We start from the raw sequence: 25,276 nt of genomic DNA on the forward strand, positions 1-25,276 counted from the left end.
TATAGATGCGAAATACATTATGTATTCGGAAAAAAAAAAATTAGCTGCTCTCAGGTACCAACATAACCACGTCATAAATCGCAACATATTTAGAAGAAACAGGCAAATATTTGTGACAATTAAGATTACAAATTTCACTGCTGCTCCTATGGAGACATACAGTGCTGCTTTTTTCCATCTCTCATTGGTTACATGAAAATATCATACCAGTTAACCTTTTAAGTGGGCATGCTCTGCTATTGCACAGTGAGTTCGACGGATATATCTGTCCACTGCGTTCTGTGGCTAGTAGCTAGTGGGAATGATGAGTTATCGGCCTGCCGTTGACACTGTGGTATTAGTTGAGCTTCGTCCACTAGATGGCAGCTCTTGTTATGCAACACAGTGTGTTCTAGGCTAGTTATAACATTGTCCACCCAAGCGCGCGTCGAGAAAATGCGTCCTGTGAAGCAGCCGCAAAAGCGCGCCTTCTTCGTCTGTGTTTACTGCAGCGTTAGTGAGTGATCTTTTGCAATGGCGAAAAGAAGTCGTTTATCAGATTCTGAGACTGAGAAGCTTCTTTTAGAAAGTGACGATAATTTCAGTGACAGTTCTGAAAGTTTTCAAGATACAGATATTGAGTCTAGTGAAAGTGACTTCGATTCAGAAACATCTGACGACGAGACACTACTGCCGCAGACGGTGCGTGCTAGTTCAGTTCGTATTCAATATTTGTTCAGTGGTAATAGTGGTACAGTTGTGCCTCTAAAACAAAACAATGTGATGAGTTGTTTTGTGTGTTTTTGGGTGATGCTTTGTGCACAATGATAGCTGAACAGACGAACTTATATGCAGAACAGTTCATAGCTTCACATCCCAATTTAGCAGCACGCTCCAGGGTTCACAGTTGGCAGAATACTACACGCGACGAGGTAAAAACACTTATTGGAATGCTTGTACTTCAAGGAATTCTTCACAAACCAGACCACAAAATGTACTTTTCAAAGAGGGAATCTGTTGACACACCTTTCTTCAGGAAACTGATGAGTGAAAAGTGGTTTCATCTTCTATTGAGATTCCTCCACTTTGCTGAAAATACCTCGTATGATCCACTAGGCACTATCAGCAGAAAACTATTCAAAATTCACCCCATTATGGAGCATCTGTGGCGTAAATTCAGAACAGTGTACATGCCAGAAAGGAACATCACCGTTGACGAATCGTTGTTGCTCTGGAAAGGACGGCTTGGATGGAAGCAATATATTCCATCAAAGCGTAGCAGATTTGGCATCAAACTGTACCAACTCTGTGAAAGCAGTTCCGGGTATGTATGGGACTTTATTGTTTACACTGGAAAGGGCACTAATTATGGTAGCCACTATCCAGACGAAAAAATAACCTCTCGAACTGTTTTGGAGCTTGCACACGATCTACTTGGGAAAGGCCACTGTATTTACCTTGACAACTGGTACACCAGTACAGATTTGGTGGACAAACTAACCAGCAATAACACGATGTTGTCGGCACAATGCGGCAAGACAGGAAGGGGTTCCCTGACTTTATAAAAAAGGAAAAACTGAAGAAAGGGGAGTACATAACAGGGTACAAAGGCAAGCAGATGGTAATGAAATGGAAAGACAAGAGAGACGTTGTTATGGTCAGCACCTTCCATGACGATACATTTGTAAATGTAAACTCAAAGAAGGGAATCGTTCAAAAGCCACAAGAATATGGGGGGTGTGGATAGGTGCAATTCTCAGTTACAAAGCTACCAGATGGCCAGAAGCAGGCTGAAAAAATACTATCAGAAGCTCTTCCGCCACTTGTTGGACATTGCATGCTACAATGCATACATTATGTACAAGAAGCATGGTGGCGAACAAAGTAGAATGAGCTTCCTGATTAGTCTTGGTGAACAGTTGACCATATCTTCACCACATCAAGGGGCATCAGTAGGACACCCACCTCGAACACCAAAAGCAACATGCCTTACAGCCAGGTTTTTTCCAGACCTTCTGCCACCCATAACGAAGAAAAGACCAACAAGGAGGTGTGTGGTGTGTACGAGAAAAGGCCTTCACAAAGAGACTTCATACTGGTGCACAGGATGTGAAGTTTCCTTGTGTGCAGCATCTTGTTTTAAAATGTTTCACACTGAAAACGATATGTAATATTGTGAAAATGCAGTTTTGTTAACTTCTGCAACATATTTTATTCATTTCCACCCAATATCAATTTAAATTCAACAGTGAAAACGCGAAGGAAAACATGAGCACCACCGCGAACGGGCGCGCTGGCGTATATTACCTACTGTGGTACAGGTGCGCGTGTACAAACTACCCACCTAACAGGTTAATGATACCAATGATGATGTGGATTAAAAATGGTGATACCACAGATGACCTGCTTAGATAATTAGCAAAAAAAGGAAGTGAAGATAAAAAATAATGTAAATCATTTCTTTCTGTTTATTTTATCAAAATGTAAGGAATCAAGAAATGACAAAAGTTTAGAATAAGTATAATGTTAACTTTTTACAGTTTGTAATTTTGATAAGTCAGATCACATCAAAAATAAAATTTCTCAAGAACCCTTTTAAAAAAAGGGGGAGGAGGAGGGGAAGTCTTCTATTCAGGGTCATCTTATACTCGAGTAAATACGGTAAATATTTCTCTCAGTAATTCTGCAAGTCATATTAGACTGTATTAATAAATTAAGTGGGCAATGGGCAACCAGCTTGGCATATACTTCCATAGAGCACATGAAAGTAATCTTCTGCTGTCTCAGTACTTTGTATGCTACAACAGGTAGATCTGATGGATATCACGCTACATTTACTTTCAAAAATTTCACCAAGCTAAGTAGGTAAAATTAAATAAATCTGCAGCACTGCTCGTGCTTTTTATGTACAGGATCCTCAAATCAAGGTGAAGGAAGGTAACTTGCACGGGCTGGGGTGGGGGATGGGTGGGGGGTGGGGGGTGTGGTTGGGGGGTGGGGGGGGGGACACCAGAAATCAACAAGTAAACCAAAACTGGTAGAACACAGCCCGCATCTAATTTCAGCTGTTTCATTTACAAATATACAGTTGGTAAATATAATTTCCTAATCTTCTGTTAGAATACACACTATAAATTCTAGCAGCGGGCCACATTATGAAAAGTCCAAAATGTTGGAGAAGCAAAAATTAATTTCATCCTTTCTCCTGGAGCCCTACTTTAATAGAATTCTTTGATGATGTTCGGTTAGTGGGGCGCTAAACTGCGCTGTCATCAACGGCGTACAAAGTCCCAATTTTTTTCTACATGCCCAATTTTTATACAATCCAATCCACTGTCACAAATAATGACAATGACGATGACGATGATGGTGGTGATGATGGTGATGATGATGATGATGATGATGATGATGAAATGCTGAGGACAACACGAAGACCAAGGCCCAGGGCAGAGAAAATCCCCAACCCAGCCAGGAATCGGAACTGGGACGCCGTGATCCAGAGGCACCAATGCTAGCCACTAGACCGTGAACTGTGGACTAACATCACTGTGCAAAACCTTTTGTGGAGTGTGGTAGCTAGAAGCAAGGTGAACTGTTTCAATCAGTGCAAGAGTGCCCAGATGGCTCAATTACAACTGCACTGCCTGTAAATGCAAGTGTGTGGGTTCAAGTCCCAGTTCATCACACAGCTTTAACTTATCACAAATCCTGACTATGGTATATACTCTTCTTAACACACAAATCTTGATTACAAAGTATGCTAAACCTCACAGAAGATTTGCACATAAATGAACAAACATTGCTCAAAAAATCACTTGACTTTCAAGCTCTGGTATAAATCTTTTTCTACTATAAGCACGCGCACACATGCACACACACTGGTAAGCACTGTGCTACAACAACATATGCAATTTTCTGATCTTTAATATGGGCCCATGAACCAAATGTCATTCCCCTTTTTTGCCTTTTTTAAGTTTCATTTGTTGTTCCTATCCTGAAATTTCTGTAATCTTATTAGAAAAGTTGGTTCATTAGACATCTGGTCTATTTTGTAAAACTTTGTTACCCGAGATTTTAAAAGACAAAAGAATTACAGTAATTGCAATACTACAATTGTAAACAATTGTGAACTGGGGCAAGTACCACTGTAAAAATTGGAAGGAAGAAATGAAATGAAATGAAGTGCATCTTCAGTCTTACCTTGTTTTTCTTTACTGCAACATCACTTTCTTTTTCTCCAGGGCCAGACATTTGGTTATCAGTTCTTTTATCTAAATTAACTGACGTTTTGTTTTCCAATGATGACTGATTTTTATCTGTTTCAGCATCTCTAATGGAGCTGTCCTCTGCATCTAATGTAGCTGGAAATTCTCGCTCACTGTGTGTAATAGCATTATTCTCCAGTGATGATGGCAGTGGAGGTAACGGTTCAGGTGGTGCATGTTTTAGACGCCGGTGTCGAGCCAGTAATTTGCGTGAAATAAAAGAATCCGAACAGTCTTCACAAGTATAAGGGCGATCACCAGAATGCAGACGACGATGTACCTTCAGTGCAACTGCTCGCGCAAAGCTAGTACCACATTCTTCACAGTTAAATGCTGTTGGAGGAATGCAGAAATGGTATACATGAGGCCATTTTTTTTGCAAGCACTTCTTGCAAAGCACACTCTCAGTACCATGCTTCCAAAATAGATGCTTGGTGATATCAGGTTTATTTCTGTATGCAATTCCACACCTATAGCACAAGTGGTGAAGCTTGTGTTTCCAAACGTGGTTTGAGAGACGTTGTTGGTCACCTGTCGCCTCCAAACAGACATCACACGCATGATGACGCTTCCGAAGATGCACCATCAATCGAAAAGCTGAAGGTAACTTGTCTACTGAGCAAAGACAGCAGCGGAATGAGATATCAGCATCAGGTGCATATAAACCGGGGCATATGTGGCACAATAGTTCACTATAGCTATAGAAGTTTGATTTGCACATAACACAAAGTAATATTGTTTTTTGATGCATTTTACGATTATGGACATATAACTCTTTGTGTAATGTTGTAACAAAATGACAGTGGAAACACTCATAGCTACGGTCATAAACATGAGAACTATCACCCTGCTCAGCAGTTGATGCTTCTGACGGTTCAGCTGTACTATCATATGAATCAGTATTGAAGAATGCTTCACGGAGATTATGCACAGCCTCTTTAAGCCTTGCTGTGAATCCATCAGCAGGTACTGGTTTCAGGTCAGCTGTATCTGTACAAACAACTGGCTCAAAACGGTGCTCAGCAAGTAAATGGAGGGCGAGTTGTGAACCATTTACTGCAATTTTCTTTGCATGATTGCAGAACACACAGGAGTTGCAGGACACTCTCACACATTCTTTCACAAGTGCTTGTAAGGTCATAGCTTCAGGTTGTTCTTCCAAGGTTAGCTCAAGAGCAGGGACATCATCTCCAGCAACCTGAATTTCACCACCTTCAGCTATTGTGGTGGGCTGACTAGTTCCACTCCCACTATCCTTCTTACCATCAGCAGCTTCTTCATCTACAACAAGTGCAGGTGAATCTTTACTACTTTCCTCACCACCTGACTCAGGTTCTTCGGCCGTTCCTCCCCCATCATCTGACATATCTTCAGATTTCTGCTTGGTTTCAGCTTCTGGAGGTATGTCTTGTTTTCTTTCTTCACTCGAAGACACCCCTTCTGCATCTGAACTGGAGCTTGAGTCTTCACTCTTGTGGCTCGGAATGTCATTTGGTGATCCTGAAGATTCAGAGTCAGATTCAGAAATTCTATGCCTTGGATGTTCAGTTTTTGTAGTTGCAGGTGTCAGCTGTTTCTCAGAAGATGAATTTTCTTCTGTTCTATCTGCATCAGTGGCTTCAGGGTCCTTTGCTGCATCTTTCATTGCTGCATCATCTTCATCTGCACAACTTTGCCCGTCAACACTTTCTGATTCCTGTGTATTTATGTGCAAACGATCAGAGTCTTGGCTGTGGCTGCTTGAGCTATCTGACTCTGGGACTGGACTCGAAGTTTGGACTCGAGGTTCCTCAGTGCCTTCACCAGGTTCCTTTATTTGATCTTTTAACTGATCGAATTTCGGTTTCTTCCCTTCTGATGTAGGCACAGGTGAACAGGACGCACCACGCTTTCCTGACTTGATGTTTGCCACTGTTGTAGATTCTGTAGTCTTTTTTGGTCTTTGGGACTCTGGTACAGCAGGAGTCTCTTCTAATTTACGGTGAATTCCAGATGTATCAGATTCTTGCTTCACCACTGACACAAAATTTTTCTTTGTGACACTGTTATTTGAAAGAACAGCTGTGGTTATATTTTTTGTCTTAAGTGTCATCTTTGGCACTGGTGTCAATGATGAGCTTTGGTCAGAAGCTTTAGGTTTATCTGCTGGTGTTTCATGAATGTTGATCTGACAGAAACTTGCTGCATGACTAATATCATAATCTTCATCTCCATCTGCTTCTGCTTCAACGTCTCCACTTGGAAGTGTCTTTGAAGTAACTTTCCCCTTCCCAGAGCGTTTCCTTATTGTGTCTGTCTTTGTAACTGGTTGTCTCTCTGACTGATGCTCACCATCTAGAGGTGATAGTTCCGTAACAGCCCCAGAACCATCCACAAGAGTAGTAAGGGCATTACTGTTGGATGAAGCCCGGCGGCATGTTGGAAAGTGAGCTCCACGTAATCCACACAGAGAACACATTCCTTGTATATGCTGGTTACTTTGTTCAAGTTGCTTCTGTTTTTGTTGTTGTCGCCGATGCTTCTGCAGCTGTTTTGGGTCTTGTGGTTGCTGGTGCTGCAGGTGTTTTTCAACAGATGGTGGTGTCGGGCAAACATGCTCATAGAAATTATCAGTATGAGCAAAAATTCTTTCACAATCACAACAGACAAGAAAGCATGCTTCATCTGCGATTTCTGCACGAAAACCTTCCTGTGTGTCATACAAGCGATCAGTCACTGAATGCTCTCCAGAGAGATGGCTGGCCAACATTCCAGCATCAGTAAACATTGCCAAGCAGAAAAGGCAGATGAATCGCCGGTGCATCTCCTTCATATGAAGAAAAAGATTCCAATTTTCGTAGTATGTACCACAGACAGAGCAGAGATACACTTTGCGTGAGATTCTAAAGTTTGTTGAAGGTGTTCCAGAAACATCAGCTGGGTCTGCAGCTGTAGCTGCTGCCATTCCCACAGTAGGACACTCCCCTTCTGCTGTTACCATGTCTGGTACTGCAGGCTGCTGGAGGACTGGTCTTGTTCCTGAGGTCTTTAGACAGCTACACTGGTGCTCCTGTAACGACAAGATCGATGGAAAGCCAGTTTCTCCACAGAGATAACATTTGAACTTTACAATTGGCTGCAATCCAAGATATTGTGCGTACTCTGTGAGTGGAGTGCTAAACGAATCTACCAAGTCTGGCTGCAGCTCTTCAGGCTTTGGTAGTGTCTGTTGCTGGTGGTGCATCTGTTCATCAGCTACTTCCAAGGAAGCTTGTGCTAGTATACGTTTCTTAAAGCCTTTAAACTGAAGACTGCAACCCTCTTTCAAAATGGGCTCATCTTCTGGTGACGAAGACAGTTTCCGCTTTCTCGAATCATTATTTACTTGGTCTCCATGAGACACATAATCACTTGCACTTTCATTTTCCAATATGCTGGCCTTCTTCACTATTTGTTCTGACTGTATATCATTCACTATATTTCCCTGGTGTGACTTTCTCTGTTCTGTGTGCGTATCTGTTAAATCACATGTCTCCATAGCATCACCTTCTACCATTTGCTGACAATCGGTGCCATTAGTCAATGGTAATTCTATTTTAGTTGGCTTTTCAGCACATTCTGATTGAATGCCCACATCAGCTGATATATCATGGACTCCAGTTAAGTACTCACTAGCTACATTTTCAGCTGCTATTTCTAGCCCATTTCCATTTTTTACTGATATAGTTTCCTCACTTTCTCTTACTTTCGCATCCTCAATGTGATCTATTGTTTCATCTTTGGAACGCTTTTGACAAATGTCAACATTTTCTGATTTTTCACCAGCAGAGTGGGAAGCCGTATCCTTTGAAATTTGTCCAATAATTATTTTTTCATTTACATTTGTACTCTCTTCTTGGATTAATTCTCCTTCACATTCAACACGAAGACCAGATGTTTCATGTGCAGGATCAGTTGAAATCTCTGTGCAGGGTGACATTTCCTCATGAGATAAATTGTCTTTAGAAGTGTGAGGGATAAAATCCTTCTGTACAGACTCTTCCACAGGATTCTGAGGACATGAATTTGATACACTGTCACATTCGTGATGGGTAGTGGCAGCTGGCTCATCTCCAACCTTTGTTTCTTCATTTCTTATCTCCTCCTCCTCCTCCACCATCACCACCACCTTCTGCTCCTCCTTCACATCCTCCACCTGCTCCTTATCCACCTGCTGCTTTTCCTCCTGCTCTTCCTCCAGCTGCTCCTCCTCCGCCTGCCCCTCCTCCGCCTGCCCCTCCTCCGCCTGCTGCTTCTCTGCCTGCTGCTTCTCTGCCTGCTCTTCCTCCAGCTGCTCCTCATCCACCTGCTGCTTCTCCGCCTGCTCTTCCTCCAGCTGCTCCTCCTCTGCCTGCTCCTCCTCCGCCTGCTCTTCCTCCAGCTGCTCCTCCTCTGCCTGCTCCTCCTCTGCCTGCTCCTCCTCCGCCTGCTCCTCCTCCGCCTGCTCTTCCCCCAGCTGCTCCTCCTCTGCCTGCTCCTCATCCACCTGCTGCTTCTCCGCCTGCTCCTCCTCTGCCTGTTCCTCATCCACCTGCTGCTTCTCCAGCTGCTCCTCCTCCTCCTCCAGCTGTTCCTCCTCCAGCTGCTCCTCCTCCACTTGCTCCTTCTCGGCAATCTGCTCCTCCTCGGCAATCTGCTCCTCCTCGGCAATCTGCTCCTCCTCGGCAACCTGCTCCTCCTCGGCAACCTGCTCCTCCTCGGCAACCTGCTCCTCCTCGGCAACCTGCTCCTCCTCGGCAACCTGCTCCTCCTCCCCTGCAATCTGCTGCTCCTCCCCTGCAATCTGCTGCTCCTCCCCTGCAATCTGCTGCTCCTCCCCTGCAATCTGCTGCTCCTCCCCTGCAATCTGCTGCTCCTCCCCTGCAATCTGCTGCTCCTCCCCTGCAATCTGCTGCTCCTCCCCTGCAATCTGCTGCTCCTCCCCTGCAATCTGCTGCTCCTCCCCTGCAATCTGCTGCTCCTCCCCTGCAATCTGCTGCTCCTCCCCTGCAATCTGCTGCTCCTCCCCTGCAATCTGCTGCTCCTCCCCTGCAATCTGCTGCTCCTCCCCTGCAATCTGCTGCTCCTCCCCTGCAATCTGCTTCTCCTCCTCAACCTGCTTCTCGTCCTCAACCTCAACCTGTTCCTCCTTGTCCACCTGCTCCTGCTCCTCCTCCTCTTCCTCCTCCTCCTCCTCCTCCTCCTCCACCTCCTCTTCCTCCTCCTCCTCCTCCACCTGCACATGCTGCTCCTCTTTCTCTTCTTCCTGTCTGGCATCCTCTAATTTAGTGTTGTCTGAACAAAACTTCCTGTCATTAACTGTGTCATCATTTTTCATATGATCTGGAGTATTTGATTTAATAGGGACAAAGTGTTCCACTTTCCTTTCAATTGTGTTTGGAGGCACAACTTCAGGCACATTTTCTAGGTTATCACTTCCTAATAAACTTTTCTTTGATTCATCTGCATCAGATTCATCTGTCTCATAAGATATATTGCCAGTGCTATCGGCAGAATAATTTCCTGGCTTATCATTTCCTAATAAATTTCTCTGTGAATTATCAGCTTCAGATTCACACGTCTCAGAATATATAAGGCCAGAATCCATTTCCCCCACATCAGCTTTATCTTTCAAATCAGAAACTGCTAAGTGAGATGTAGATGGCATTTGATGATGATCTAATGCCACAGCAACACTATCTTCAACAAATATTGTCTCCTTGTCAGTTACCAAACTATCATGCTGACTGCGGGACAGAACCCTTGCTGCTTTTTCTTCAAGTGAAATGGTTCTGCTGCTTTCAGTACACAGTGATTCCATTTGCAAGTCAGACAGAGCATTACTATTACTTCCTTTAAAATTAACTTCCCTATTCTGAGTTTCTCTACTTCCTGTATCACTTTCCTTGCTTTCAACATAAACTAAACTTTGAGTTGTTTCGCATTCCTCTCCATGCTCTTGAACTGCATCTCTTTTAGTCTCTTTTTGTCGTTCGAACAGTTTGTCATTATCATCAATAATTTCACCTTTTTCTTTTCTTTTGTGTTCACCTACATTGATATCTTCTGAGGGGTTCGTCTCGCATATCTCATCAAGGGATGCTAAATTTCTGACGCTGTTGTCTGACTCATTATTTGCCACAGACTCAACACCAGAGCTAAACAGATCACCACCATCATCATTCCATGCAACATTTTTAATATTTTCCACTTGAACCTGTGAACTACATCCGTCATCTGAATGATTATCCTGTGGTACAATTGACAGATTAAGACCTTCCAAACCTGCATCCTTCTGTTCATTATCGTCCAAAATCTGACAAGGGCTGTCTGTGTTTCTGTCATCATCTGAAACATTAAATACAGAAGACAATGTATCTCCAGTTCCATCAGTACCCTTCCCTTGTACATTATTTTCTTCACTATCACTACTAGTTCTGTTGTCTTCATGTTTCAATTGTTCATGTTCTGAAGATTTATCTTTGGAAAGACAGTTAAAATCTTCTAATTTTACTGATTCATCTTCAGGCTTTAATGACTTTCCTTCATAACTGATCTGACAATTATCATTTTCATTTTCTGGTTTTCTGGTGAAGGAATTTTCACACATATTTTCCTTTAAAACATTTTCATAAGTCTGATTTCCCATGCTTCTTTCTTCTTTTAAACCTGGTGCTTCTTCCTTATCTTCACATTCAAGTACACTCTCACCAAGGAGCTCTGTCTCAGATAAAGTCTTTGATTCTTCGCCAAGGTTAGCTGCAACTTCAGAGCCTTCCTCTTCTGAAATTTCACATTTTTTATCTTTATTAGAAGGAGACATATCAATATAATTCTCATCCCCTTTGTTACCTACAGTGGAGGAACAACACATCATTTCTGTGTCTGTCTGAAATGTGCCCCTTTCATTTCGTCTTATTTGTTCTCTCATGTTATCAGTGGTTACCAGGTTTGAACTCTCATCTTCAGCAGCAACTGTTGCCTGAATGCCTCTCCTACATTCACCATTATTTGTTTCAGTCTCCCCATCATTTGCCTCACAACTCCCATCCTGTGAAAGATGCATGTGGGATTTTACATCTTCTGAACCACTGTTCACAGCTTTATCATCATATGAATCTTCACTAAAAGTTTCAGTTTTGTCTTTCCTGACATCCATATATTTATGTCTGTTTGGAGACAAACTACACTCTGTTGTTTGATGTTTGAAGTCATGACTACGAGAAGACTTCTCTTCAGAATCTATCATAGAAGCTTTATCAAATGATTCACTGTCGGATGAAGAAATATGTTCGTCTCCTGAGGGTTTGACATGCTCGTCAAAGCCATAGGAATCATTCTCGTGGGGGCTGGAATAATCTGATGAATCACCATCACTCTCATTACCTGAAGCATCACTCTTTTCATACTCTTCTGCAGAACTGCGCTGCAAGTCACCATAAGACAAAGTTTTCCTCTCCAAGGAATCTTCTCTTACTCCGAAATTGCTTTTTATGCTCTCATCTTCTGAAATTTCATCATTATTGTGTTCAGAAGGTGCATTACATTTTTCGGTGCCATAATCATCATCTAATGTGTCTCCAACAGCAGATCCACCTTCAGAAGAATTGTCTTCTGAGATTTCTTTTAGCTGTTTACCTTCTCGTATAGCCTCTTTAGGATCATCATCTTCAGAAGTATCCCTCTCAATTTCGTGTAATTTTCCATCTGCAGATGTACCTCCCTTGGCAGTCTCATCTTCAGAAGAAGTCTCACTGGATATTCCTCTAAACTGTCCGTCTTCTAATTTGCCTCCACCACTTTCGTCATCAGAGACAACTTTAGAAGTTTCTTTGTCTGATGAATTTTCATCTGAGAGATAGTCTTCTACAACTGAAGGTTTTATGGTCTTTTCTGTCTTATTCCTCCTTTGACAGTCATTATTTTCATCACCACCATCAGCGCAATAATCATCACACAATCCACTTTTTGATGCCTCACTGGAACACAATTTCTTTCCCATCTTGTCCTGCTCATTTGTCACTGCATTTTCTTGAATTACATTTATTTTTGGATTACTACTATCTTCATCCAGACCATCACCTGTTGCTTCATCTGAAACAGTGTACTTTAAAGCAACAATAGGACCATCACCATCGCCATCAACACCATCCTCACTTTCTGATATTTCATCTTTCAATCCTAGAGATTTTGGAACAAAATCTTGCGAAGAGAACTCTGCACCAACATCACAAAAATCATCAATAGAATCCTCATCTTTGTTCATTCCATTTCTTGGCTCTACATTAAAATGGGCATCTTTAGATTCTTCTTCTGATATTCCATCTTTTGATAGTTCCGAAACTCCATTTACAACTTCATTGTGTGGAGAGAAATTACTAGTAGATATTTCACTGTCACTGTTATTGTCATCTGTATGCATAATTACATTAATACCACACTTCTGTTCAAAGGCATTTTTCCTCAAAGAGATATCCCTGTTAGAATCCTCAACAGGGAGAGATTCATCATCTGAGACAGCCCTCAGACCAGCTGCGTCACTATTGCCATCATCCATGCTACCTCTGTGCAAAAATTCTGGCATTTCTGTAAACAGAAAATTAAAACAACTTTAAAATATGCAAAGAAATAAATAGTTATCGAAATACAGAACTATCGACAGAAAAAGATAAAATAAACTTTATCTAATGAACTAATACTTTCTTGGTAATCACATATGACAACATATTTCAGTTTTTTAAGGCACCTTTATTGTTAATGACTTTTTAAACAACTGAAAGGATTTAATGGTTCTACCAATGTCTAAAACATGGTGACTAACCCACAACAACAAGAAATAAGACGTTTCACTAAACACTAAAATACCTTTGAACAACCGATTATCTTGTTAGAACACACCACGCGAGACAAGAGAGCGTACCATGGCACTCTTAGAACATTACTGTACTGAGACTACCTTGTCACATTGGCGGTTGTTTGGGTTTACAAATTACGAAGAAATCTGCTTTTGTTCTGAGTCCTGTCTGTTGCTCAGGCCAGCACTGAATTATATACATAAGGTTATGAGGGACCATCCTTTCTTATAAAAATACAGAATATAGTAGCAGTATTAAACAACCAGTAATGATAGTATAGTTAATTAATGACAAAAGCAAAATTGATAGTGGATGTTCTTGACAAAGGTCATATGAAAAATTTTCCACACTACTGAGGACTTAAGGAGTAGGAAAAATTCATTCAAACATATCAAAACTAACAAATATTTTCAAAGTATACAGACACAAAGGATATTTAGAAGGTAATATGTAGAACCTATTAAATTTATTCTTTGTGTCTTGCTTTGTTTGTTCGTGACAAATAACATCAAAAACTGTTTCTCCTTCACACATGTGAATTTGTAAATAAGAAATGGGATTTGAATAAACAAATAAGAAAACTTCAGTTTTGGCTTAAGAATTCTGACCATATTTTCACTTTTCACTTTTACTTTTGCTAAAATAAATGAGCAAAACATTAGATAACTATGCACAAAAATTAATATATTTTGCAACAGATATGCATTAATCATTTATTCACCTGTGATCATCATTTTACAATGACACATGATCTGTCAGCTTAATACAAGGAAAATATGAGTCAGACATACAAACATATGAATCACACACAATTAATGAGGAGAGGACAGGTAGTCAACCATGGTCGCACACTTATGGAAATTAGTAGAAATGAATGCACTTATAACTTCTGAAATGTCAAAAAGTAAGTAGGAGGCAATCTGATATAAAAATTACTGTCTCTCTCTCTCTCTCTCTCTCTCTCTCTCTCTCTCTCTCTACCAGTATAACCCAATGTCAACCACAAAATCACAATATCCCAAATGCTGGAAGATAGAGTAATAATTGTTCTAAAACTATCAAAACACAAGTAATATAAGAGAAAAGCTAAAATAATTACAAAGATATATGTGCTGGTTGATCAATTATAAAAAACATGGGTGAGCCAGCCGCAGTGATAACTCGTCAAAAACTTCTACCTACAACTTTTTCCTTCAAGTTTGACATTTCACAGAAACTTTAAAGTCATCCACATTTGTGTCATAGTCAATTAAAATAGGGAGCAAATCTATCAGTAAATTAGTTCTTGCTCTCTTCTCTAAACATACACACAGTAAATTCAAATGTTGGGCACTGTTATCTACAGGGTGTTACAAAAAGGTACGGCCAAACTTTCAGGAAACATTCCTCACACACAAAGAAAGAAAATATGTTATGTGGACATGTGTCCGGAAACGCTTACTTTCCATGTTACAGCTCATTTTATTACTTCTCTTCAAATCACATTAATCATGGAATGGAAACACACAGCAACAAAACGTACCAGCGTGACTTCAAACACTTTGTTACAGGAAATGTTCAAAATGTCCTCCGTTAGCGAGGATACATGCATCCACCCTCCGTCGCATGGAATCCCTGATGCGCTGATGCAGCCCTGGAGAATGGCGTATTGTATCACAGCCGTCCACAATACGAGCACGAAGAGTCTACATTTGGTACCGGGGTTACGTAGACAAGAACTTTCAATTGCCTCCATAAATGAAAGTCAAGAGGGTTGAGGTCAGGAGAGCGTGGAGGCCATGGAATTGGCCCACCTCTACCAATCCATCGGTCACCGAATCTGTTGTTGAGAAGCGTACGAACACTTCGACTGAAATGTGCAGGAGCTCCATCGTGCATGAACCACATGTTGTGTCATACTTGTAAAGGCACATGTTCTAGCAGCACAGGTAGAGTATCCCGTATGAAATCATGGCGGTGAATCAAGGAAGTACAGTACATACTGACGAAACTAAAATGAGCTCTAACATGGAAATTAAGCGTTTCTGGACACATGTCCACATAACATCTTTTCTTTATTTGTGTGTGAGAAATGTTTCCTGAAAGTTTGGCCGTACCTTTTTGTAACACCCTGTATATGCCAAAAACACAAATTCAATGGGTCTCTCACTGGATCAAGGAGCCATGCTAATCTCATTCCATCTGCATGACTGGAAGGAGGCATGCCACGGCCAAGGTGTTGACTTTGTTATTCACCGTTTGTTGCTTCTTCCCATCAATGCGTGACTGAGTACCTTATCATTGAAGTGATAGCGTGTTAAGGGATGCCACAATGAACTACCTGACAATCACAACACTTCTTGTTGGCTGCTACATCTGTCACTTTGTTTCATTTACTACCCATGTTTCCTGGCACCCAGTAGAAAGACCTTTTGTAGGTGTAGGAGGGCAACCTGGATATTCTGGTCTTCATTAGCTGCTAGGTACAACTGTTATAGAGTGTTAAGAACACTCAGGGAGCCGGCACGTACGAGAAATTTTGCAGTTGCAGCACATCTAATCTGCTCCAGTGCATTCAATACTCTGTACAATATAGCATCAAATACAGTGAACTCTTGAGGTAAGTAGATCTTGAGGACAAGGTTAGAGGAATCAACATAGCAAACAAAGGAGACTCTTCCATTAATACAGTGAAATACATTTAAAACATTGTAAAATTATACACCATTCATTTTCTCTCTCCATGTGCAGGTGACTTAAGGATCACAACTACTCTGTTGCAACTACAGTGCCACACAAATCATTGCTACATTGTAAAACAGATTACTGCTGGCAGATAAATGGTCATTGGAAGAGAGAGAGAGAGAGAGAGAGAGAGAGAGAGAGAGAGAGATAAAACTTCCATATAGTGATGGAGTCCTCTGACATTTTCTTGAATTGAAAAAGAGAGAAGAAACTGAAGGAAAAGGAAAGCAAAATGGTATACCCCTAAAAAGAAAGAAAGAAAGAACACACTGCTATAGTCCATGATGTAAATTTACAATGGTTTTCAAGGTAACTGTGGATGGAACAATGGTTGATCTTGCTGTTTCATCTATTAACTTGAAAATCATTGAGCTTGATGTGGCGCAACAGATACTCCCCATTCTCTATACTGCTTATTCACACTAGATAAATCCTTGAAATTACACAGCTCCAGTACATAGGAAAATGAGCAACATCTTAATGATATGTCACACATCACCTACAAACACTGTACACTGCTGTCCAAAGTTGCCATTATACTGGACTACAGCTGTGGTTTTATGCAAATACTAGCATGTAATATTTGTTCTACTGCGCGTGAAATATTGTTGCAGCATGCAGAAAGTGGAGTTTCCCCATGTCTTGATTGATTTATTGCAATCTGAAAGCCTGCCCTCTCATATATTTAAAGCCTGTCGTATAATATAGTGAATATTCACTATATAATCAACAACCAAAGTCTGTGAAAACAGAACTTCAGACTCAGGCACTGTGTCATCCTTGGCCCATAGGAGTCACTGGATCCATATATGAAGCAGCATGCGGTCAACACACTGCTCTCCCTGCCATTGGCAGTTTTCATGACCAAAGCCACTACTTCTAAATTATGAGGGTGGTTTTAAAAGTTCTCAGAACCACCATGAGAGGTCAACGCTAGCACAACAAGTTGTTCACGTGATATTCATCGGACTGTTCCCTCTAAACAAGTGCCACGTCAGTGCTATTGAAAGAAAGCTGTGGCGGTGATGTTGGTCTGTTGGTGTTCCCACATCATCATTTGCAAAGATGGAAAAAAAAAAAAAATTCCGAGATTTGAGCAGTGATTAAATACTTTGTGAAGAAAGGTATGAAAGCAAAGGACATTCGTGATAATTTCCAGAATACACTGGGGATTCTGCTCCTTCATATTCAACTGTTGCCAAGTGGACAAATGAATTTCAATTGGATCGGGAGAGTTTAGATGATGGTCCGAGCAGTGTCACTACTCCAAAAATCATTGGGAAAGTGCGCAAAATGGTCATGGAGCACGCCGATTAAAAGTGCGTGAAATTGCTCACACTTGCCAGATGTCATCTGAAATGGTATATCACATTTTAACTGAAGAATTACAAATAAAAAAATTATCTGCAAGATCGGTGCCGTGATTCTTGTCGCACGCCCACACATGTGCTGTCGCCATGACAAAATTACATGAACTAAGGTATGAACTGTTGCCACACCCACCTTATTCACCTGATATGGCTCTGTCTGACTTCCTTGCATTCCCAAAACTGAAAATTTTTTCTTGTTGGACGAATATTCACTTCAAACCAAGAATTGATAACCGAAGTTTACAACTATTTTCCTGACCTGAAGGGAACTCATTTTGATATGGGATCAAGGCACTGGAACATCGTTGGACCAAGTGCATTAATCTACAGGGAGACTACATTGAAAAATAAAAAAAGTTTCAGTGATGTAAGCACTTTTTTTCTATTACATTCTGAGAACTTTGCAATCCACACTCGTAATCAAGTAGTTCCTCAATTGGTCACATAAGTGCTGACTGCAGCTTGCTAGCGAACAGTGCATGCCAGATTCAGACAGTCACCCACCTAAGTGTTACGAAGTCTAACTGTGCTCAACTTCATTGATCTGAAGTGGACCAGGGTTACCACTGCGCAGGATCACCGGAATTTTTTAAAAACAGACTTTTTTATTTCTAGTTAAAAAGGTAGAAGTGGTGAAAAATCACTAAAAAAAAAAAGAGAGACATAAATGTATTCATTACGTTGTTTTAAAAGTTTTCAACCATATGGGATTCTTTCATGTCCTTCAGGTTGCAGCTACCTCCATCTCAAGTTTTGCTCGCACACGGTGGGAAAATCTCCAACACTTGCAGTCATTCACATTTGCTTTTTCTACATACCGTATCCCTAAATAACACTATTAGTACTTTTGTAGTGTGAACAGCCCTCTGTCCAAACCAGCTCAACTCCACATAGGTTTTACACATGAATATATTTGATACTAACTGCCCAAGTAGCATTCAATATTGTAATTATAATTAGACGTATAGTTATTGTGTGACTCAGCACAACCTCAAGACATCACACTTTTGTGCAGATAAGTAACAATCTCCTATTTCTTGTTGGGTCTTTCCTTGAGAAGTGACACAATGTGGATGATGTTTCCAGATGTATATCTTCAATGTTAATAAAACTTATACAGAATATATCTAAGAGGTCTGCATGCACATCTGCAAAGATTTGGCTTGATCTGTAACTTCATGTAGGCACTAGAGCCAGTTTCACAATGACCCCTCTCTTTTGGACTGGAATCACCATAGAATCCTCAGATTTGGAGGGCCATTGTGCCTAGCCTCACAGAGCTAGGATCCTGCAAATTGAAATCCTGACAACTTTTTATGCAGTATTCAGAAACAACAACAATGAAAATCAGAAAGCAATGGCCAATGCTTGACCTCTTTCCAACCATTCTGAAGCATTTTGTTGAGAGACATTTTTCCAGTTTTCAAGTGGCAATAATTAGTGAGAAAATGGCTCTGAAGTAATGATTACTTGACAGTGTAACTGCAGGTTATGCTATCACAAAATCAGTCTATTATAAACTTTCTGACAAATTTATTTGCTATCTTATCAGCAATTAAATTTACAAACAATTCCAAATTTTGTGACATTTGACACACATCCTAAAATCAACATATGATTTTAAAATCATTTACATCACTGAAGCGAGCACATTTGAGCCTATCAGAAACAAAGATTTCAAATGAGTCTACCAGAAACAAATATTTCAAATAAAGAAAACTCCAGGGGGCCTATCAACAATATAAGGAATTATATTGTAAAAACAAATATTTTCATTTTGGTGTCACATCACTAAACATGCAAAATTTCTGTTTATATTTGTAAATAAATTACTCAAACAGCATACTGACCAGGTCGGAGTACAGTAATGTCAAAATTATTCTTATGTTGCTTTAACAGACTGATCAACATTAATTCACGATGGATAATTTATAATTGAACACTCCGTTAATACAAAGTTTATTTCATAAACTGATATCAAACAATGATGATACCTTGTGTGCCTATTTGTACATTTATTTACAAGTCTCTTCTCCTAATGACTTTTGCTTTTTCAAAGATTTGTTTTCTGAAAAAAATAAATCCCACACTACATACATCTTATTTGCAATATTCAAATAAATATTCAAATAAATATATCGTCCCTTAAATGATGACTTTTTTGCTTTTGACTGTAACTGTTTTTATTTTGCTATTGCAGCTCCAGCTCCTCTACCACAGTCAGGCATCTACAGACTTTTAGTATATTGCACAAAGAAAAAACATAATAGGAGAATAACAGTCGGAAACAAATTTATAGTCTGTAACATTCACACACTTACAAAATTTGATGTATATTAAGGCATAGAAACAGGTTAAAAATAATGTTCGTGTAGGGCTAAATCACTCTTTATTGTCTGTAAATAAGTCATAGGTACATATGAAAATATTATGAAAAGGATAGATCGTTACTCATCACATAGCGTAGATGTTGAGCTGCATACAGGCACACTAAAAAGACTGATAAATGCGCAAGCTTTCGGCCATAAGGCCTTCTGAGTTAGACAAGCCTTTTGTCTGAAAGCTTACTTGTTTAGCAGTCTTTTTGGTGTCCCTGTCTGTGACTCAACATCTTCACTATATTGTGAGCAATAATCTTATCCATTTCATTGTATTGTCGTTATTCCATCCTGGATTTTTCATAGGTACAAATGTCAAGTAGTGCCACAGATACAAACTGTATGTGAGCCCTGAAAAGTCACTGCAGCAAGAATAGAGTCAGCAGTACATCAAAGAGTAACAAGTCAGGAGCACATTATGATACTCTCAACTTAGTTGACTAAAACTTTATTCCCAAAGGAGTAAAAATAAGATTAAAATAGAAGTGCTCAATCAATTTGATGGGGCAAATAGTCAGGCAAACCACCCACCCACTAAAGAAAACCATTTATGAGATCAGGAATGTACTGAATACAATGGGGCACATGTGACAGTTTGTGCATGAGGTAAACAGGGGAGGTGTTTCTCTGCTAGATTCAGAGAGCACACAAACACGAGCAAGACAGCGTAACCTCATTTAGAACACATGTGGGTGATTACAATCTCAACACAGCAGCATTGAGGACTCTTTGAAGGTACCGCATAGGAGGGAGAAAGGTAGACTGGTGGGCAATCTGGAGGAAATTGACATTTATAGTGCCTCAGAGAAATCAAAATATATACACAGAGAACAAACAGAACTCAGAAATATAGAGTTTTACTTTAATGTTCTATAGGTATACACTGCTAATACACACTGACCAATACAGTTTTAGACCACGAAGTTTAATTACCATGATTGACAATGTGCTGTTGACTAATTATTCTTTGCTGTATACTCTGTCATGAAACCTGGCTGCCACAGAGACACTCCGAGTTGTGGCCAAGTGACCAATAAAACTGGCCATCCCATAAAATTCTAAGTCCAGCCTCCTGCATGACCTGGCAACATTGTTTGATGCGGAAGAGCATGGAGGAGGTGCTGTCTTCTGTTTGGGCCGTTACAGTACTGTATCTTCTCATGATCTAGCAGTAAACATCATGCAACGTAGGTTCTGCTTCATATAGTGGTAAATATCATTGAAGGTAGATGTAGAATCACAAGTTCGAGTCCAGTCCTCCTCCTATTTATTTTTTTTTTAACTGCATTTCAGCTGTCTACTAAAGATATCAGTCTGATGAAACCTCAATTGTCACTTACTTCACTTTCTAACCATCAGAACTAGCAAAACCTTCGGCAAAAGAGCTCATGGCTGCTTCAAGATCAGAACAGTTTATGCTCAAGAGATTCCCAAGAGCCACTTGGCACTAGTTCCCCTCTGACCAGTCGAAAATAGCACATCTTGGGCACATTTCTGCTGACAATGGTAAGCTTATTGTAGTTTGTTTTCCCTGTGAAATAACTTTTTAAAAAATCAAGTGAGCACCATGCGATTATATAACTTGTAGGTTGCTATGAGTGTACTGAACAACTGTCATTTTTTTAGTTGAAGTTCTAGTATATGTCTTGCTGTTATTTATTGGACTTTGCATACCCGAACATTATAAGCTTTTTTTTATGTGTTATAAAATAGAGTTACAAGCCTCTAACATAAGTGATGCATCGTTGCTTTGGGTTTGTGCCTTGTTTGGGGCATATGCTATTGGACAAATCACACCATAAAAGGATTTTCTTGTTTCAAGAGAGATCGTTCTAGTGCAAATTATTTTCCACATTCAGGAAGTCTCAATAATTGACATACATGGTGAACTGCAACCATTTAACCTTCATGCGACGTGACAACTGCATTAAACTGGCAACGATCAGAAGTTGGGTGTAGGATTACTACACGCTCTAATTTAAAGCAACAAAAACCAAAAGGGTGATCACTATTGCAGTTTTGTTTGAATGTCACAACACCGCTCATTGAGCATTCCTATGCAATATTGTTATGTAGAATATTGTAATGGAGAAGAACAACCAGCAAAACTGCATTAAATGTTGCTACTACGTGATAATTCTCTCTGCTGATTTCACAAACAAAACCTGTAGTTTTTTTTAGAACGTCATACATCATTCACTTATTCTTTTGGTCTTATTCCGTCAAATATTTACCTTTCCCACTCATTATTGAACAACTGTTGATAAAATTCCTTTCGGGATGGAATTGCACTTCAAATTTGGCTTAATGACTGACTTCTTCAATCCCAAAAGAGTAGGTTTCTACATGTGTGGAATCATTAAACTAGCTGAGCATTGTCAGACTGGTTTAGATTATGTCAAAAAATATAGTGTTGACGATTAATTTCTCTCTTATGTTTACTGTTGTGTTCAATAAACTAACAGACAAACACTATTATGATATGCACTGTACTAATACAAATGATTACAATTTACCACAATAACCTTATGATGAAAACCTATTTTAATAAAACATATAGTATCCGTAGCACGAACATACCTAAACTGGCAAGAATTAACAAGATATTATGCACTCTGGACTTACACTAAACATCTTTGGTACAGGGAAAAGTTATGACAGTTGAATAAAGATGCAAATTAATTTTTGTCTAATGTGAATTGTGTTGTGAATCGAATATGAGCCACAAACTGCCACGACATATTCCTTTTCAGTAGATATTGTCGTTTTTATTGTTACACAGAGTGTTCAATGCAATGTCAAATGACAGATATATTCTTCACCACCACCACCACTACTGCCACCACAATCACAACCACCACCACCACCACCACCACCACCACCACCACCAATGTTAATGATTTTTCCTCATCGCCATATAGAGATTATTTTGACTGTTAATACAATGTATTCTAAAAATATTTACACATAACCTTTTATCCACAAAAACAAAGGCCCTGAGCTCTGCATCGCTTCTGGCAAACTTACTAAACCCATTATTGCTATTGCCAGACTTCCTGGAAGGTATACAATTGACTGTAACAGGCAGCTCTAGGGCTTCTAAAGGCTGACAAACGAATAATTACAAACCTACATATCACCTCTGTAATAATGCAAGCAGTTGCTAATTTCTAACATATTGCAAGTAAAATTTCAATGACACCTTTACAATGGACTACGGATATAAAATAAGGTTAAATTTGTCATGCATCGTGGCAATATAAATTTATACTGTAGCTAATGTAAACACATACTTAGAGATCGTAGCTGCAATTTTTCATGAATTAAGTACTTACGGTAAATAATATTACTCAACACAGCTTGCTTCACACTTCATTTGACCTGCATTTTGTACTCCTTATTCTTCATTCTAATAACAACTGCATCCCCTTCCATGTTTGTAGAAGCTGGAATCAAACTTGCCCTGGACCCAATCATTGGTCTCATTTTCTTTACAGTTTTTGGAGCCGGCTTTTTCAATCATTGTGTATGATTTCCATGGACAGTAGACTCTCGATTTTGTTACTTGTAGCATACAGTCGCTCTGTGGATGTTCATATTTTGCAGCTAATGCTGTGTTGTTTTTTCATTTGTGTCCCTCTGTTTTGGCAATAGCATCAATGACAGAATTCTTAAGAAAAACTTCTCTATGTCCATAATTATCAAAATATGTGTTGCACAATCATAAGGTTTACAGTGTGACTAGGATGGGGCGTCAGCCGTGCTTGGGTAGCTCAGTTGGTAGAGCACTTGCCCACGAAAGGCAAAGGTCCCGAGTTCGAGTCTCGGTCCGACACACAGTTTTAATCTGCCAGGAAGTTTCATATCAGCGCACACTCCGCTGCAGGGTAAACATCTCATTCTGAAATTTTTTGCACCTTCACTGAAATGGCAGCAAAAATAAAACATGTCTTTCTAATCGATACGTTATTATTAAATTAAAGCTCCCCCTCCCTCTATGCTGCATTTTTCTGTTTGTATGTGACTGTTGATCTCAGGAACTATGGTAGGGATTTTGAAATGGTTTTGATTAACAGACTGATTTACAAAGAAGGTTTATGTTTATAAATTATTACTGCTACACCAGACAGATCATCTGACCATAGATACTTAGTGCTGCCTGTATGGATCTGGGTTAGGTTGTTAGGAAGACTCACACACATCCTTCAGTGTTGTGAACGATTATAAAATCAGAAGAGTAAATTCTTAAGATATGTGACATCAAATATACGCAAAATTTAATTGTTGAAGTAACTTTGGGGGATGGTAACATAGTGAATACATTGTAGGACTTTTTTTTTGCTTTAATTACTGTTCTTGTCACATCCCTAAGTACTGACACTTCCCCCTGGGACATCCCCTCTAAAGGGACCGATAACATCACAAAGTATCAACCGAGCGAGGTGGTGCAGTGGTTAGACACTGGACTCGCATTCGGGAGGACGACGGTTCAATCCCGCGTCCGGCCATCCTGATTTAGGTTTTCCGTGATTTCCCTAAATCGCTCCAGGCAAATGCCGGGATGGTTCCTTTCAAAGGGCACGGCCGACTTCCTTCCCCGTCCTTCCCTAATCCGATGAGACCGATGACCTCGCTGTCTGGTCTCCTTCCCCGAAACAACCAACCAACCAACCAACAATGCCTGGATGGTTCCTTTCAAAGGGCACGGCCGACTTCCTTCCCCGTCCTTCCCTAATCCGATGAGACCGATGACCTCGCTGTCTGGTCTCCTTCCCCGAAACAACCAACCAACCAACAAAGTATCAACAATTTTTTGCACCTCCCTGGCAGATTAAAACTGCGTGCCGGACCGAGACTCGAACTCGGGACCTTTGCCTTTCGCGGGCAAGTGCTCTACCAACTGAGCTACCCAAGCACGACTCACGCCCCGTCCTCACAGCCTTACTTCCGCCAAACATTTTCTCACAGGCAGCAGCCATTTCACTGACAAATGACTAAGTCCCATTGTAATTTACTCACTAACCTCTCCATATTAAATAAGGGGAAAATGTGACACAACAAAAATTTTAAGTATGTTTCGAAAGAGATTGTGAATTCAGTATTGGTTTCTGATATTGATTTATGTTATTTCTGTGTTTTGTGGAAAATGTTGGGTCAAGATATCAAGTTGCAGGACCCTAGCTAGCTCTATTAAGTTTACTGAATTACAGATAGAGCTTGGCAGAAGTTCATGCATATCAATTAGGTGTGTTCTATACAAAATTCAACAAAATCAAAGTTGGTTGAGCTGAGAGCCCAAGGTCACTTGATATTGAATGGCCCAGTTAGCAATGTATTTGTATCAAACTAAATCACACCTGTAGTCATGAACAGTCCCTCTTGAAATATACCAATGGTCTCACTGAGGTCTTCACACACTGTAAGCACCCTCCCAACCTTGTACAAAAACGTATCCATCTTATCTTTCCAGTCATGCACCACCTCCCGAAGTCCCACCGTCTGGCCACAGAGGAACATTACACTCATGACTCAATGCTATCCAGGACTGGAGCAACTAAATTAGATTCTCCGCCAGTGTTTTGACTACCTCTCATTGTGGTCTGAAATGAGAAATGTCATACCCACTATTTTCCCACCACTCCCACAGAGGCGTTCCGCTGCCCACCGAACCTACACAATATCCTCCTCCATCCCTATAAAACCCCTGC

At 40.3% G+C, this 25,276-nt stretch overlaps 1 protein-coding gene across 1 annotated transcript in view; it reads right to left on the reverse strand.

Annotated features, from left to right (window-relative positions):
* Nucleotides 1–25,276, reverse strand: part of LOC124594755 — a 94,551-nt gene that overhangs the window by 46,166 nt on the left and 23,109 nt on the right. The window contains exons 3-4 of the mRNA XM_047133143.1: nucleotides 9,478–12,827; nucleotides 4,180–9,435 (exon numbers count right to left, since the gene is read on the reverse strand). Of these exons, the coding sequence (XP_046989099.1) occupies nucleotides 4,180–9,435; nucleotides 9,478–12,827 (8,606 nt within the window). The remainder of the gene's footprint in view (nucleotides 1–4,179; nucleotides 9,436–9,477; nucleotides 12,828–25,276) is intronic.

The sequence above is a fragment of the Schistocerca americana genome, chromosome 1 (assembly GCF_021461395.2).
Source record: "Schistocerca americana isolate TAMUIC-IGC-003095 chromosome 1, iqSchAmer2.1, whole genome shotgun sequence".
Taxonomy (NCBI): domain Eukaryota; kingdom Metazoa; phylum Arthropoda; class Insecta; order Orthoptera; family Acrididae; genus Schistocerca; species Schistocerca americana.